This window comes from Mustela erminea, chromosome 14 (assembly GCF_009829155.1).
Source record: "Mustela erminea isolate mMusErm1 chromosome 14, mMusErm1.Pri, whole genome shotgun sequence".
Lineage (NCBI taxonomy): Eukaryota > Metazoa > Chordata > Mammalia > Carnivora > Mustelidae > Mustela > Mustela erminea.
In genome coordinates, this window is record NC_045627.1 from 66,408,631 (window position 1) to 66,423,665 (window position 15,035).

The 15,035-nt window shown below is 42.8% G+C and overlaps 1 protein-coding gene across 4 annotated transcripts in view; it reads left to right on the plus strand.

Moving 5' to 3' along the window:
• The window catches only part of AS3MT (arsenite methyltransferase), a 29,243-nt gene extending 17,482 nt beyond the window's left edge, over positions 1 to 11,761 (plus strand). For 2 of the 4 annotated variants that reach the window (XM_032313003.1, XM_032313006.1), the window contains exon 11: positions 785 to 1,829. In XM_032313003.1, coding sequence (XP_032168894.1) covers positions 785 to 877 — 93 coding nt within the window. In that variant the 3' untranslated portion in view covers positions 878 to 1,829. Of the gene's footprint in view, positions 1 to 580; positions 688 to 784; positions 1,830 to 10,489 lie in introns of those variants that run through there. The other 2 variants (XR_004278619.1, XM_032313005.1) reach the window with 2 other exon arrangements.
• Positions 11,762 to 15,035: the final 3,274 nt, after the last annotated feature.

Here is a 15,035-nt window from a genome sequence, read left to right on the forward strand (position 1 = left end):
AAGGGAAGGAATGAAGTTTCAGCATTTTGATATTCAGTTCTAGAAGGGTAAAAGGCATTACAGATGGGACTCCCATAAAGCAAAATGAAACAAAATAAACTTTCCTGGTCCCCTAAGGACCACCTTTAAGAGGCTTTATTTATTTTTTTTTTAAGATTATATTTATTTATTTGACAGACAGAGATCACAAGTAGGCAGAGAGGCAGGCAGAGAGAGAGGAGGAAGCAGGCTCCCTGCTGAGCAGAGAGCCCGATGTGGGACTCGATCCGAGGACCCTGAGATCATGACCTGAGCCGAAGGCAGCAGCCTAACCCACTGAGCCACCCAGGCACCCCATTAAGAGGCTTTAAATAAAGTTTACCTTGAAAGTAGTAAAAACTTGGGACACCTAGGTGGCTCAGTCAGTTAAGTGCCTGTCTTTGGCTCAGATCATGATCCCAGGGTCCTGGGACTGAGTCTCACATTGGGCTCCCTGCTCAGCGGGGAGCCTGCTTCTGCCTCTGCCCGCTGCTCTACCTACTTGTGCGCTCGCTCACTCTCTCTCTGGCAAATAAATAAATAATTTTTTTTTTTTTTAAAGGAAAGAAAGTAGTAAAAACTTGACCAGAAGCTTCAGGACAAGACAGCCACCTTTATAGCTGAAACCCAAGGATCCCACGGAATTATAAAATTTTATCTAGCTTCTGGGTAAACCAATCTCACTCAAACTAAAATATGAGAGTTGTAGTACATCCAAACACCTTTAACTTGTTCTTTCATTTTGGTTTGCCTTTCCTTTTGACAGGGTATAATCACAGATCCATTCAAGCTTGCAGGAGAGTCTGCTGATGCAAAGCCCAGATGTTCCTCTGATGTTGCTGGAGGCTGCTGTCCCTAATTTACAGGAGACCGGAAGAAAGGAGCAGAAGGCGAAGGACTTACATTTATCTTTTAATCTACCCTTCTCCACAGCATAGACCATATGAAAGAAAAAATGGCACAAAAGTCACCATACTCTAGGTCATTGATAAAAATAATGGATTATTTTTTATAAGGTATTAATTGAAGGTTCGTAGCACATGACCGTAAAGGCTCATCAAATAGGTTTTCCTCTCTCTTTGCTAATTCAAAGTTTTGGTGCCACTTAGTGGTCGGATATGGAACTGAGACGGGGTCTTCAGGCCTGGCCAATGAGCAAGAAGAGCTTCAGGAGGAACAGTTGGCTGGCTGGCAGAGGGTCTCAGGAAAAACATTTTCCTTCAGACCTGCATAGCACCTTTTGGACTTTCACCATGTTTGCTCATAAAGCAAAGCTCCTACTGAAATCATGCTAATCATGCCAAAAAATTGCAAAATCAGATTTGGTAGGAGTGCTCTTCAGGTAACTTCTAAATCAAACGTGTTTTTTTTTTTTTTTTCAACTGAATGAAGAAAACAAACGAATAATGAATCCCTTTGACCTCATTAAATCCGAAAGAATGACACCATAGTGACTATCTATAGTAGATCCTTACCGGATCAGGAAAAGAGTGATAATTTTTTATAAAGAGAGGTAAGAGATGTAAAAACAGTAGGTTTTCTTTTTCTTTGTAATGTACCCCAGTTAAACTTCTAGGAAACTATTAGATTTAGTTCTAGCTTCCATAGTTAAAGAATGAGATTGAGGACTATTTCAGGATGATGTCATCATTCGAAAGGAGAACATTATTTAATTGAAGTCCAGTTCCGCTTGAAGACTTTGTTAGGGGACACAGAATGGTGTAAGTCATACATAAGCCATGGTCCTAGTCTTCAGGAGCTGATCAGTCCTTTAATAACAGCCGTCAAGTGATGAAGAGTTGTGTTTTTTTTTTAAGATTTTATTTATTTATTTGACAGAGATCACAAGCAGGCAGAGAGGCAGGCAGAGAGGAAGGGAAGCATCGGGGCTCGATCCCAGGACCCTGGGATCATGACCTGAAACGAAGGCAGAGGCTTTAACCCACTGAGCCACCCAGGCGCCCCAAGCGTTGAAGAGTTTTAATGAGAAAAATCTCAACAAATTCCTCTGACTTCAGTGCAAAAAAAAAAAAACCAAGGTGGGAGTGGCATGACCCAGGAGATTTTTTTATTAGAATACAAATATTCTCATATTTGTAAAACATTGGAATAGATTCTATGTTCCAGACTCCACTTTTCACAAAGCTGTTAAAAATGGAGAAATTCTTAGATTTCTGAGTGGGTTCAACCACAGGACCTGACTTAATACTACAGACTAAGGAGAGGACTGGGTGGTATCTTTTAAGCTCTATTCATCTCTGTGACTTTGATTCTAAACAGTGCTTTTGTGGTTCTAGAGTTCAATATCTACCCAGTTGTAACCTACTTCAGTAACAGCATTTGTTAGGCCGGTATAGGTGGGATTAAGCATTCTTCATCATCTGTGAGTCCAGAGTCATCTTGCTAGAAGGGGAAAGGATGAAAAGAAAGTGCATTCTGGTTATTTGGTTTATTAGGGTTTTCTAAATTTAGAGGGAGGAGGATTTAGTCAATTACTTGTCTTTCTGAATTCTCAGTTCCCCCAAAGATGTTGAGGGATGAATTTGAACTGGAATGTGGAAATTCGTGTTGTGCTTTTCCTAAGAATAATGTACTTTTTACATTATTTTCCCACAAAAACACACATCGTAAGACTTGCATTTGATCTGGAATCTAGGCAAAATATTTACTAGATGATATAAATTAAAGTAGACTGTTTTGTTCAGAAGAATGCCATACACCGTTACTTGAATATTCAATACAGGCGAGATAGACAACTAGGAACGTATGTCTCTTCTTACAGAGGACGTCTCTCCTTGAAGCGCGAGAGACAGTGTGGAATGGTGAGGGGCCGAAATCTGATGGCAAACCCAATAGTTCTTTTCCACTTGGCATTTTGGCCTTGAGAAAATTATTTAACATCTCCGTGCCTTTGTTTCCTCGTCTACATGAAGTTCTTTGAAAGCGTAGGTGGCACATGGTTTAAATTGTTACTGCTTTGGATCTGTATGGTTGGCTACCAGCATGGGATGGCAGGTCCAGCTGAAGACCGGCTTGCTGCCGAGCGCGGTTCAAGAAGCTCCCTGTAGCTCTTCTGACAGCGGGCAGCCTTCCCCCCAGTGTTGTGTTATCACCTTTTCAAATATGCAGAAAATTTTAAAGCCTGTAGCCACTGCCTGTTTACCCACCACATAGGTCACTTGTTCACCTTCATTTCATACATGTTATGCTTACTAATAGCAGAGCCAGAGGAACAGGGGCCTAATTCTGTAGCTACAAACCCTTTTCAGAAGATTCTGGATTTATGGGGCACCTGGCTGGCTCAGTGGGTAGAACATGCAGCTCCTAGTCTCGGGGTTGTGAGCTGGAGACCCACGTAGGGTGTGGTAGAGCTTACATTAAAAAAAAAAAAAACACCAAAAAACAATTCCCTGATATGAGGAAGTTGAGAAGCAACATGGGGGGTAAGGGGGATAGGGAAAGAATAAATGAAACAAGATGGGATCGGGAGGGAGACAAACCATAAGAGACTCTTAATCTCACAAAACAAACTGAGGGTTGCTGGGGGTTATGGACATTGGGGAGGGTATGTGCTATGGTGAGTGCTGTGAAGTGTGTAAACCTGGTGATTCACAGACCTGTACCCCTGGGGCTAATAATACATCATATGTTAATAAAAATTTTTTTTTAATGGGGAAAAAATTGGCCTTAATGGGTTTAAGGAGCAGATTTTCTCTTAATTGATTATTGTACCAAACATAGTATTTTCAGTCCTTTGTTTTCATAGGAAGAGAATTCATTTAAAAATTAGGTAAGGGAGGGGGGTGCCTGGGTGGCTCAGTGGGTTAAGCCTCTGCCTTCAGCTCAGGTTGTGATCCCAGGGTCCTGGGATCGAGCCCACATTGGGCTCTCTGCTCAGCAGGGAGCCTGCTTCCCTCTCTCTGCCTGCCTCTCTGCCTACTTGTGATCTCTCTCTGTCAAATAAATAAATAAAATCTTAAAAAAAAAAAAAAAAGATGAGATGCCCAGACTTTAAAAAAAAAAAAAAAATCAGGTAAGGGGCGCCTGAGTGGCTCAGTCAGTTGGGTAGCCGGCTCTTGATTTCGGCTCAGGTCATGATCACAGGGTCCTGGGATGGAGCTCTGAGTTGGGAATTCTGCTTCTGGATTCTTTCTCTCCCTCTGCGCACCTCCCACCACCCTTGCTTATGCTTTCTTTCTCTCTCTAAAACAAACAGATATTTTTTAAAAATCAGGTAAGCCTGCAGAGGCTTTGCAGCTTACCTACTAGACAGAGCCCAGCAGTAGCTTAAACAGAATCCCACCCGCCCCCCACCTCCAGCCACACACGGCTGAAAAGGGCATGGCTCTACGCCAAGAGAGCAGCAGAGCCTGCTTCTCGTATTGATTCTTGGCCTTTCCTTGGATGGCTCCTAGGAAGCAGCAAAGGAGTGACTAATTCTGCCTTATTAGATTGGGAGGTTTGCTCAATGAGCCTGGCAAGGAATGTGAAGCTATCCATTCAGTCTTTCATTTATTCACTAACTATTATTAAGTACCTATTCTGTACCAGGCACTGTCCTAGGCCCAGATCACTAACAATCAAAGATGATGAACCCCGTGGGCCAGCAGGACCAAAACAGCTAAGCCTATTTTCTAAACGCTGGCACCTCTCCTGACTTCTGCGATTTGCCAAGTTTCTTTAACTGCACAGACAGCACAGATGAGGTCTAAACAGAGTTTTTTTTTTTTTCGAAGACCCTGCTGGAAGAGTCAGTAGAGGGAGAGCTCACTAGGTAATAAAAATGAACTCTTTTGCAAATATGGGCCTGGAGTTACACAGTCCTAATAATAACCTATGACTTGAGCCTTAGTGCCTCATTCCTGTCTCCGTTCGACTGCTGACCCCGCAGTTTCTGCAAGCACAGCTCCCACTGAGGTTAATGGGAGTGTTATGTGAATGTAAGTTTTGTACTTAATCTTCTCCTGCTGCGTGAGCCTTGCTTGTCTTGGACTGACGACTGTACCAATCCCCTTCCCCAACGGGAACATGCCAGCCCCTCCTTTCATGGAGCAGAGCCATGTAGCCTGGTATGCTGCAGGTGAGGGAAAATCAATTTGGGACAAAAATGTTCTGCTCGAATGCTACTCTCTGCTTCATAATAATAGCCCCCCACGTCCTATATTTCTCTGCTTCATAATAATAGCCCCCCACGTCCTCTATGTTGTCCAGAAGCCCAAGAAAGTAAAGGAGAACGTGTATGGATACTGTTCCGGGGCCCTGTAAGCCAGACTTGGGTCTATTAACTTTTTAACTAGGCCTAAAGCCATTAACTCTCTTCTCATCTGTGGAATGAGAAGTGATGCAGGAGACCGAAAGCAGGTATTCTTTCCTCGATCTGGCTCTGCTGCCAAACTAGTTACTTGGCCGTAGGAAAACCTTGTGTCCACTTGGCAGTTCATTTTCCCTGCCTGTAAAAGAAGGGTGTTGAACTTGGTATACGCTTCACTCCCGGCCGGGCTGGGAAACAGATTTACGGATCTAGGTTCTGGGGAGGTCACAGTGCTTTTTTAAAATTGAATTCATTGCCTGCATTTATAAATTAGAAGGTTTTACATAAAATATGAATTTCTGACTTCTCTTGGAAAAGTAGAAATGTTGGCCACGCGAGCCTTGTGTTTCTGCCCAGTTGCCATGACCGGAGTGGAAAGGGTTCCCCTTCAGCCAGAGTGTGCCCCTTTTGTCTGCTTGCCTCCATCCCTGTCCCGCTCGCTTTACTCACCCCTATAGGCTTTTGAGTTTGTGGCCTGCTCTTGGACTAGAATGAACACATTTTCAGCAGAGTTACTAGTGAGGGCTTTTTCCCCGGGATTGTTCAAACGATGGCTGATCTGTGGCCTAATCTAGGAATCTGACTTATATATTTAATTCATTACAAGCAGAAGCCAAGAAGGACATGCGGAGCTTCTCAGGGATGCTCGCAGGAGGGAACTGGGGTTCTGGGGCTGCATATGGTAATTTGACCTATAACTCAGAGCCTAATTGTGTCGGGTGAGGTGGTCTGGACTGTTTAGTCTCTGTTCCCAGAGTTAACAAGCCTCCATCACAGAACTTTCTTTGTGAATATTAAATGAACATCCCCTGGAAAGCAAAGCCTCCAAATGTCAAGTTGCTACGTCAAGGAAAGGTTTGCCCAGCAAGCACAGAAGGATCCGTGCCGCTTCCAGGCTTGGTAGTTCATCTTTTATTAACTGTCCTTATTTCTTTTTCTTATTAACCTTATTATTTCTTTCATTTGGCTCTAACGAGGGAAATGTTGCGAGGGAGGTATTTTTAGTTTTGCTTCTAAATAATGGAAGAGGAGCCCATAAAGCTGATACAGCCCTTTAAAAACGGTGATTTCTCGAGATAATGAGGAAGATTCACTGTGGGTATAAACTATGCCACATGCTCCAAGTTGTGTCTTTACTGAAAATGACTCCCTTTTGCCTCCTTCACGATGCTGATTTTTCTACTTTAACGCAAGGGAAAACCAAGGCTGAGGATATTTAAATGACTGGTACAATGCGGGTAGAGCCTACAAAGTGTTGGAACTGACACTAAACGGGGTCTAGTACAATCCTGTTGTGTTCTAGGGTCTGTCCTTGCTCTCCTTTTGGGAATTCCCCAATTAAAAAAAATACAGCAGTGAAAAAGGAACAGTGATTATTACAAAAGTAAGGATAGTGGTTACATCTAGGCTGGAGAAGACGAGTGATCTAGAAGGGATCTAGAGGGTTTTTCTCAACTAGGGGGCGGTTCCCTTTATCACAAGGTGAACATAATCTTTGCCTGGGACTGTCCCAGTTTAAGTCTCAAACTAGGTTAATTATTAATAGCACTCTTTTTTCACTCTCAAACGGGGTCTGTTTTGGATGATAAATTCTATGGTCATCTACTTTACATTTATGTTTTATGCACGTCTATGATGTTAACATTTTTTTTTTTTTAGAAGTTTGAAAAATGTATCAGGAAGTCTCACCTATGATCAAGAATCTAGGCCAGCCTGGAAAACTCATGTTGGCTCTAAGATTCGTAATTACTGTGCAAACACCAGTGATAGTAGCTGTGGTTCAGGTGTGGACTCCCAGAGCAGGGGTCCCATTTTCTGGGGATTCCTGTGGCACAAGCTAGTTATATCTGTTTTTTTTGTTTGTTTGTTTGTTTTTAGTTTTTGTTTGTTTTGTTTTGTTTGTTTATTTGTTTGTTTGTTTTTTGGTCCTAAATGTGGCTGGAGAAATGGTGTATCCTTTAGTTCTAATTGTGAAGGTCAGTCAAGACAGCAGATGGGAAAGTGCTTTGTAAACCGTGAAGGTTTTTTTTCTGCTCGGAGTGTCGGGAGTTTCCCAGATTCCTACACTGGCAGAACCCCAGCTTCAGGACGCTGGTGCTGTCAGTTAATCTTCCTGTAACACAGCTCTTCTACTTACAACTTTTTATAGCTCCGAGTGCCTACAGAATTAAATCTAAATCTCTAAACTTGGCATTCAATTCACCACCAACTGGCCAGATCAACTTTCCAACATTATTCTTGCTATTCCTCTTTATGGGCTTCAGAACCAAATTTGACTACATAGTGTCCCCCAAATGCTGCGCCCTTTGCCATCTCACTTCATAGTTTTCTCCCCATTAGGATGCCTCTCCCCTCTTTCTTCTCTCTCAGTTCCTTGGTCATGGACTGAATACTTGTGTCTCTCCCCTTGCTCTACCTTCCAATTCCTGTGTTGACACCCTAACCCTCAAATGTGGTTATGTTTGGAGGTGGGGCTTCCAAAGAAGTAACTGGGGTTAAATGAGGTCATAAAGATGGGGCCCTGATCTAATAAGATTAGTGCCCTTACAAGAGATACCAGGGAGCTCATTCTCTCTCTCCACATTCAAACTTAGAGGAAAAGCCAGGTGAGGACAAAGAGGCCATCTGGAAGTCAAGAAGAGAGCTCTCACCAGAAACCAACCCTACATGACCTTGATCTGGGGCTTCTGACTTCCAGAACTGTGAGAAGATACATTTCTCTGTTTAAGCTACCCAGTCTATGATATTTTGTTATGGTAGTCCAAGCACACAAAGACATCTTTCTTGGACTAGCTCTTAACACGGGCATATCTAAAAACCTGTCTGTTTTTCAAGGACCAACTCAAAGCCCGTGAGGTGTCAATTCTCCCACTTTATGTGTACTACTTCTTAAGACTTTTGATGTTCTATCCTGCGTGTGTCATTAGGTAGCATATGTTTCCCAACCTCTTTACTGGTAGGATTTTGGGGTAACTGCTGATTCAGTAATATAGCTCCACAGTGCCTAGTACAATGTCTGGAACTTATTAGTTATACAATATATATCGAATGAATGAATGGTAAAGGAGAAACAAAGAGATGGGGAAAAAAGTAAGATATAAAACTTTAGTTAAAATTTAAAGAGGAAACAGAGAATTGAGATGTATTAATAAATGAGGAGAAATAAGTCTTTAGTGATGTTTAAAATAAAACAAATGGGGATCCCAGAGGAACTAAAAATAAGAGGGCGCCTGGGTGGCTCAGTGGTTTAAAGCCTCTGCCTTCGGCTCAGGTCATGATCTCAGGGTCCTGGGATCGAGGCCCGCATTGGGCTTTCTGCTCAGTAGGGAGCCTGGTTCCCCCCCCCCCCCCCGCATCTGCCTCTCTGCCTACTTGTGATTTCTGTCTGTCAAATAAATAAATAAAATCTTAAAAAAAAAAAAAGAATCTCATATGGTTTGTCTCCCTCTTTGATTTCATCTAAAAAATAAAAATAAATAAGAGATCCCCCCGCCCCATTGAGATCTGGCATATTATTTGTCTATACATGGGGAGGGGTCCTGACTTAATGGAGTAGATTTCTTGCTCCAGCTTCAGAGAATATGGAAAAAAGACCAAGGGAATGAGCTCAGCTGGTATGGGAAAATTGGCATTTTATGACTGGAGTTATAATAATAAATTCCAGCTCTAGTATGAGACTGCTGCTGGTCTCAATCTCACAGAAGGGCTCAGAATTGGGCATTTAGGATGGTTCTTCTCCCTGGTTTCCCATTCCTACTTACCAGCCTCCTATCAGTCTTTCTTATCAACTACCTGTTCCTCACTCCCCAAATGTGGTTTTTAAATTCAGATCTTTAAATAGATGATATTCACATGGGTCAACATTTTAAAATTATGGAAGTGAAGAGTTTCCCCCAAATCATGACCTGGGTTGAGTGTTTTAGTCACAGTGATAAGGATATGAAGCTCAGAATCTTTCTTACGCGTTTGTCCAAGACAGAGCTGGAAGCTGGAACTGAGATGGAACAGCACTGAGAAAGAACATCCTAAGAGATTTTAGAAAATCCTACAGTTGCAGGCCTGGCAGTCAGGAGGACAGGGGTCCTGGAGCAGAGCCAACAGTGGACTTTTAGCCCAGAAACACCTTTCTCTGAGTAGTCCAGGTCAAGGGGCTGAGAAGGAAGGAAGCAGGTGACTGTGCAGAGCCCAGGAGACCCTTGGTTTTGCCCCATAGAAGGGTCGGGAGGGGCAGGTCCCCTGGGACAAGGGTAGTGGCCACGTAGGGTGCTGCCCAGCTCCCAAGGCTCCATTGTGGAGGGGCCTAGAACCTTTGGTGGGGGTGGGAGGGGCAGTCGGAGTCTCCCTTGAACCCCTCTGAGTGCCTGACAGGAGACTCAGGATTCCCAGGGAGGCTGCACCCAAGGATCTTGGGTTCATATCAAGGGAGGAAGGTTTCTCCCAACTCCATCAAAAAGCTGCTTTTTTCTTTCTCTTCCTACTCCACTGACTACATCCAGAAAATATCTAGAAAAGGTGGGAAGTAAAGCCTGAAGAAAGCTTTTCCTCTAGAGCAGGTAAATGGCATTGCTGACTTGATGCGATTCTTGATTCTGGCTTCTTCTGTTTGTTTTTGGCCCACTGTTATGCCGAGTTCTCATCTGAACTAAAAGATCTCTTGTCTTTTTATTTAAACAAGTGAATGATGTTGCTTCAGGGGAAACAGATTTCATTGTAGGGAAAGTCTGGGTAACTCCAGTATTTCCCCAGTTCCTGGAGGGCTCGATCCCGGAACCCCTGGATCATGACCTGAGCTCAAGGCAGATACTTAATGGCCGAGCCACCCAGGCACCCCTCAAAATGACTTTAGCTCTGGATGGAGTGATTTCCCAAATCCTGGAATCCACACACATGGTAGCTTTTCTTTTGCAGCTGAGGGAATGGAATATTCATTCTTCCCCTTTAGTGGCCAGTGAAGCACTCTGGCAAGAGAGGGTTAGGTAGGAAAAGGTGTTTACTAGAAAGTTCTGGCTTTTCCTGAATGAATTGCTTAAGGTCAAAGTCAGAACCACCCAGGATTCGACTCCTGCGGCACCCACTTGGCCATCTCGGGCCTTTTGTAGCCTATTTCGGAGGTGAGATATGATGAGAATTCAAAGTTTCATTGTATTTGTTTTCTTCCAGATTTAAAATGACATCCCTAGAAGCAAGTGTTGCCTTTGTCCTCCATTCATACAGATGGGCAGACTGGAAAGCCCCTGGAAGTCACGAGAAGCCTGTACCAGAAGCCCCTCTCTAAGGAGAGGGTCATTCTTGGAGCTAACAAGCCTCCAAACTGGAAGGAAGATCCTTCTTTCTGAGGAAAATGTGCCTGGCTTAGGTGTCTAGATTGGTCTGTGTCTTGGATCTACATGAAATATATGAACCCCCCTGCCCCCGGCACCACTCAGGATAAAAATCACTTAGTGATCCCTGTGTGAATTTGAGCTTGGTTTGTTTTTTATTTTTATGGTGGGGGGCTGCAAGAGAGAGCAGGAAAGAGGGAATCCCAAGCAGGCTGCACGCCCAACGTGTGAGCCCAGCTCAAGGCTTGATCTCCCTGAGATCATGACCTGAGCTGAAATCAAGAGTCAGATACTTAACTGACTGAGCCACCCAGGCGCCCCTGAGCTTGGTTACTTTTATATTATAAGTTGTTCCAGTGGGTCCTTCCTTATATTCTTTGCTTTGAAGTCCTGAATTTGTAACTTGTTTCTAAACTGCTGAATGCCATGTTTTCCTGACTGTTCTAGCTTTCTCTGCAATGCACAGGAAATATCTGTACGTTTGGCCAGCTCTCCCCTGCCCCCCTTCTCCACACTTATTTTTAAAGTGTATCTTCAGCATTTGTGAGCCTTTAATGGTCTTCCCTCTTAGCTCCCTTAAACACACTTGAATTCACACTTTTTTGAGAAGTTAAAACAGTTTCATTTTCAATCAGCTGACTTCGAAAGACCATCTCTATATTTAACTTTGTCATATATCCCTAAAAATCTCAACTTTTTTTGATTCTACACTTTGATAGTGTTATTTTTATAAATGCATGCCAAGTTTGTGAATTGGGTTTTTTCCATCTGAACTTATTTTTCAGATATAGCAGTCAGTGAATTGGTGGTGGGGGAAGGATTGCCAGAACCTGAAGGGCTAGAAAGTAGAGTCAGGGCCATTAGTTGAAAACAATCAGAATAAAAATTCTTTCATTTCTATAACATTCTATGGATTCTCTTTTCAACATCTACTGTTGTTCTAGGCCCTGGTGATATAGCCGTGAACAAAAGAGACAAAATCTTTATCCTCACGAAGTTCAAGCCCTAGTGGAAGGGGACAGATAATAAACAAAATTAAGGACAATAAAGCAGAGACGGAGTGAATGGAGTGTTCGTGAGTTTAGAAAAAGGTGGCCTTTAGGGCGCCTGGGTGGCACAGTTGGTTGAGAGTCCGACTCTTGGTTTCGGCTTAGGTGGTGATCTCAGGATCCATGATGATGAGCCCCATGTCCAGCTCTGTGCTCAGTGCGGAGTCTTCTTCAGAGTCTCTCTCCCTCTCTCTCTGTCCCTCCCACTCATGTTCTCTCTCTCTCAAATAAGTAAATAAATCTTAAAAAAGAAAAAAAAAGGTGGCCTTTGGGCAGTCTTGAGGGGGGGATGTTGGGCTATGCTGACATCGGGGACAAGAGAGTCCCAGGAACAGGAAACATGGCAGGTACACAGGCTCCTCAGAGAGCATCCCTGAAATGAATGAGAGAGGGCTAGGAGAAACTGGCTGGAGCAGCAGGTGATGGGGTCGGAAAAATCAGGGGAGGCGGCAGCACACCCTTCTGAGCCTTGTGGGATATTGTAGGGACTGTGGCTTTTATGTGATGAAATGGGAAGTCAGATGAGGACTTCAAACAAAGGAACAACAGGATTTGACTTAACAAGACCACTCTGGCTGCTGGGCTGAGAAGGGAAACACGCAGATGTGGAAGAGGAAGGAACCATTAGGAGGACATTGCTGTCACCCCTACCAGAAATTAATCAGAAAAATCTGACCTGTTTACGAAAAGGGAAGAAAATGTGCTTGCAGAATTAAAAAAAAGAAAAGGAAAATAGCAATTGTATTTTGGATGTTTAAGTTGCAACAAAAAGACCAATTTGGCAGTTACTTTGCTACAGTGACTCCTCCTGTACACAGTGGTTTGGGCGTCCTGGGGAGTTGGGTTTTCAGGGCTTTTTTCTCCTGGATTTTAAGTTTTCTTTTTCTTTTTTAATTAGGTAACCTCTATGCCCAACATGGGGCTTGAACTCAAAACCCCAAGGTCAAGAGTCCCATGCTCTATCAACGGAGCCAGCCAGGCACCCTCAGGATCTTTTTCTCCTGAGCAACCCATGGACCTAGCAGGGTTTGCTCAGTGTGATTAGGAAACTTAGGGTGGGCCAGTTGGTTGAGTGTTGGAAGCCTGATATTGGCTCAGGTCCTGATCTCAGAGCCTTGAGATCAAGCCCAGTGTCGGGCTCTGCTCAGCGCAGAGTCCCCTTGTTCCTCTCTCTCTGCTCCTCCTCCTACTCTCTCTCTCATGAGTGAATGAATGAATGAATGAATATTTAAAAAGAAAAAGAACGCTTTATGGTTCTCTTAGGATGTCTGCCCCCTGCCATTGCCCAGACTTGCCTGGCTGCCTGTTAGAGATACAGATTCCTGAGTCATGCCCCTTCAGTAAACATGGAATGGGGCCCAGGCATATATACTTTCAGCAAGAATATGCGAGTTATCTTCTTCTTCTTTTTTTTTTTTTAAAGATTTTATTTATTCATTTGACAGACAGAGATCACAAGTATGCAGAGAGGCAGGCAGAGAGAGAGGAGGAAGCAGGCTCCCTGATGAGCAGAGAGCCCGATGCGGGGCTCGATCCCAGGACCCTGGGATCATGACCTGAGCCGAAAGCAGAGGCTTTAACCCACTGAGCCACCCAGGTGCCCCGCGAGTTATCGTCTTTTAAAATTATTTTGTTTACTTTTTTTTTTTTTAGAGAGAGTAAGAGTGTGAATGAGGGCAGAGTGGCAGAGGGAGAGGGAGAGAGAAAATCTCAAGCAGACTCCATGCACAGCATGGAGCCCAGATTAGGGCTCCATCTCATGACCCTGAGATTATGACCTGAGCCAAAATCAAGAGTTGGATGCTTAGCCAACTGAGCCACTCAAGTGCCCCTTATTTTTTAATTATTGGGATAAAATTGGTATATAACATTATATAAGTTTCAGGTGTACAGTGTTAAATTTGGTATTTGTAGAGTCTATAAAGTGACCATACAATAATTGTAGTTACCATCAGCACCATTCAGGTGAGCACTTTCTCCCATTTTGCCTAACTCTAACCCCTCCTGCCTCTGGTAACCATCAGTCTGTTCTCTGTTTGTATGAGTTTGTTTTTGGGTTCTTTTTTTGTTCATTTTTTTTGTTCATTTTGTTGTTTGGATTCCACATATAAGTGAAATTGTACTGTGTCATTCTTTGTCCTGTGACTTATTTCACTTAATCTAATGCCCTCAACATCTATCTACGTTACCGCAAATGGCAAGATTTCCTTCTTTTTTTTTTTTTTTTAATGACCGAGTACTATAATCCATTGTATTTCCATATCTTGGCTATTGTAAATAACACTTTTATGAATATAGGGGTGCATATATCTTTTCAAATTAGTGTTTTTGTATTCTTTGGCTGAATAACCAGAGGAGGGATAGTTGGGTCATATGGAAATTTTATTTTTTATTTTTTTGAGGAATCTTCATACTGTTTTCCATGGTGTCTGCACCAAGTTGATTCCCATTAACAGTATAGGAGGGTTCTTGCCTCCACATCCTGTCTAACACTTGTTATTTCTTGTCTTTTTGGTAATAGTCATTGTAACAGTGATATTTCATTGTGGTTTTGATTTGCATTTCTCTGATGATTAGTGATGTCGAACATCTTTTCATGTGTCTGTTGACCATGTGCATGTCTTCTTCAGAAAAAAAATGTCTATTCAGATCATTTGCCCATTTTTAAAATTGGGTTGTTTGCTTTTTGGTTGTTGTTGAGTTATGTGAGTTCTTTATATGTTTTGGATACTAAATCCTTATCAGATATGTGATTTGCAAATATCTTCTTTCATTGAGTAGGTTGCCTTTTTGTTCTGTTGGTTTCCTTCAGGGTACCAAAGCTTTTTAGTTTGTTATAGTCCCATGTGTTTATTTTTGCTTTTGTTTACTTTGCCTTTGGAGTCAGATCCAGAATTTTTTAAAAAATCAGTACAGCCAATGTCAAAGAGCTTGCCACCTTTTCTTCTCAGAGTTCCACGGTTTCAGAGCTTACATTTGTCTTTAACCCATTATGAATTAATTTTTATGTATTGTGAGATAGAGGCTTAGTTTCATTCATTCATATGGAGCTGTCCCGTTTTCCCAACACCACCCATTGAAGAGACTGTCCTTTCCCCATTGTATACTCCTGACTCCTTTGTCCTAAATTCAATTAACCATGTATGCGTGGGATTATTTCTGGGCTCGCTATTCCCTCCCATTGACCTATGTGCCTTCTTCATGTCAACACCATATTGTTTTGATTACGATAGCTTTGTGGTATAATAAGGGGATTCTTGACTTGTAAGGTGGGGAAACTGCTTCAGGGTAACCTCTTCACCTCTGGCACAGCTTTGGGGGTTTGCAGACCTGAAA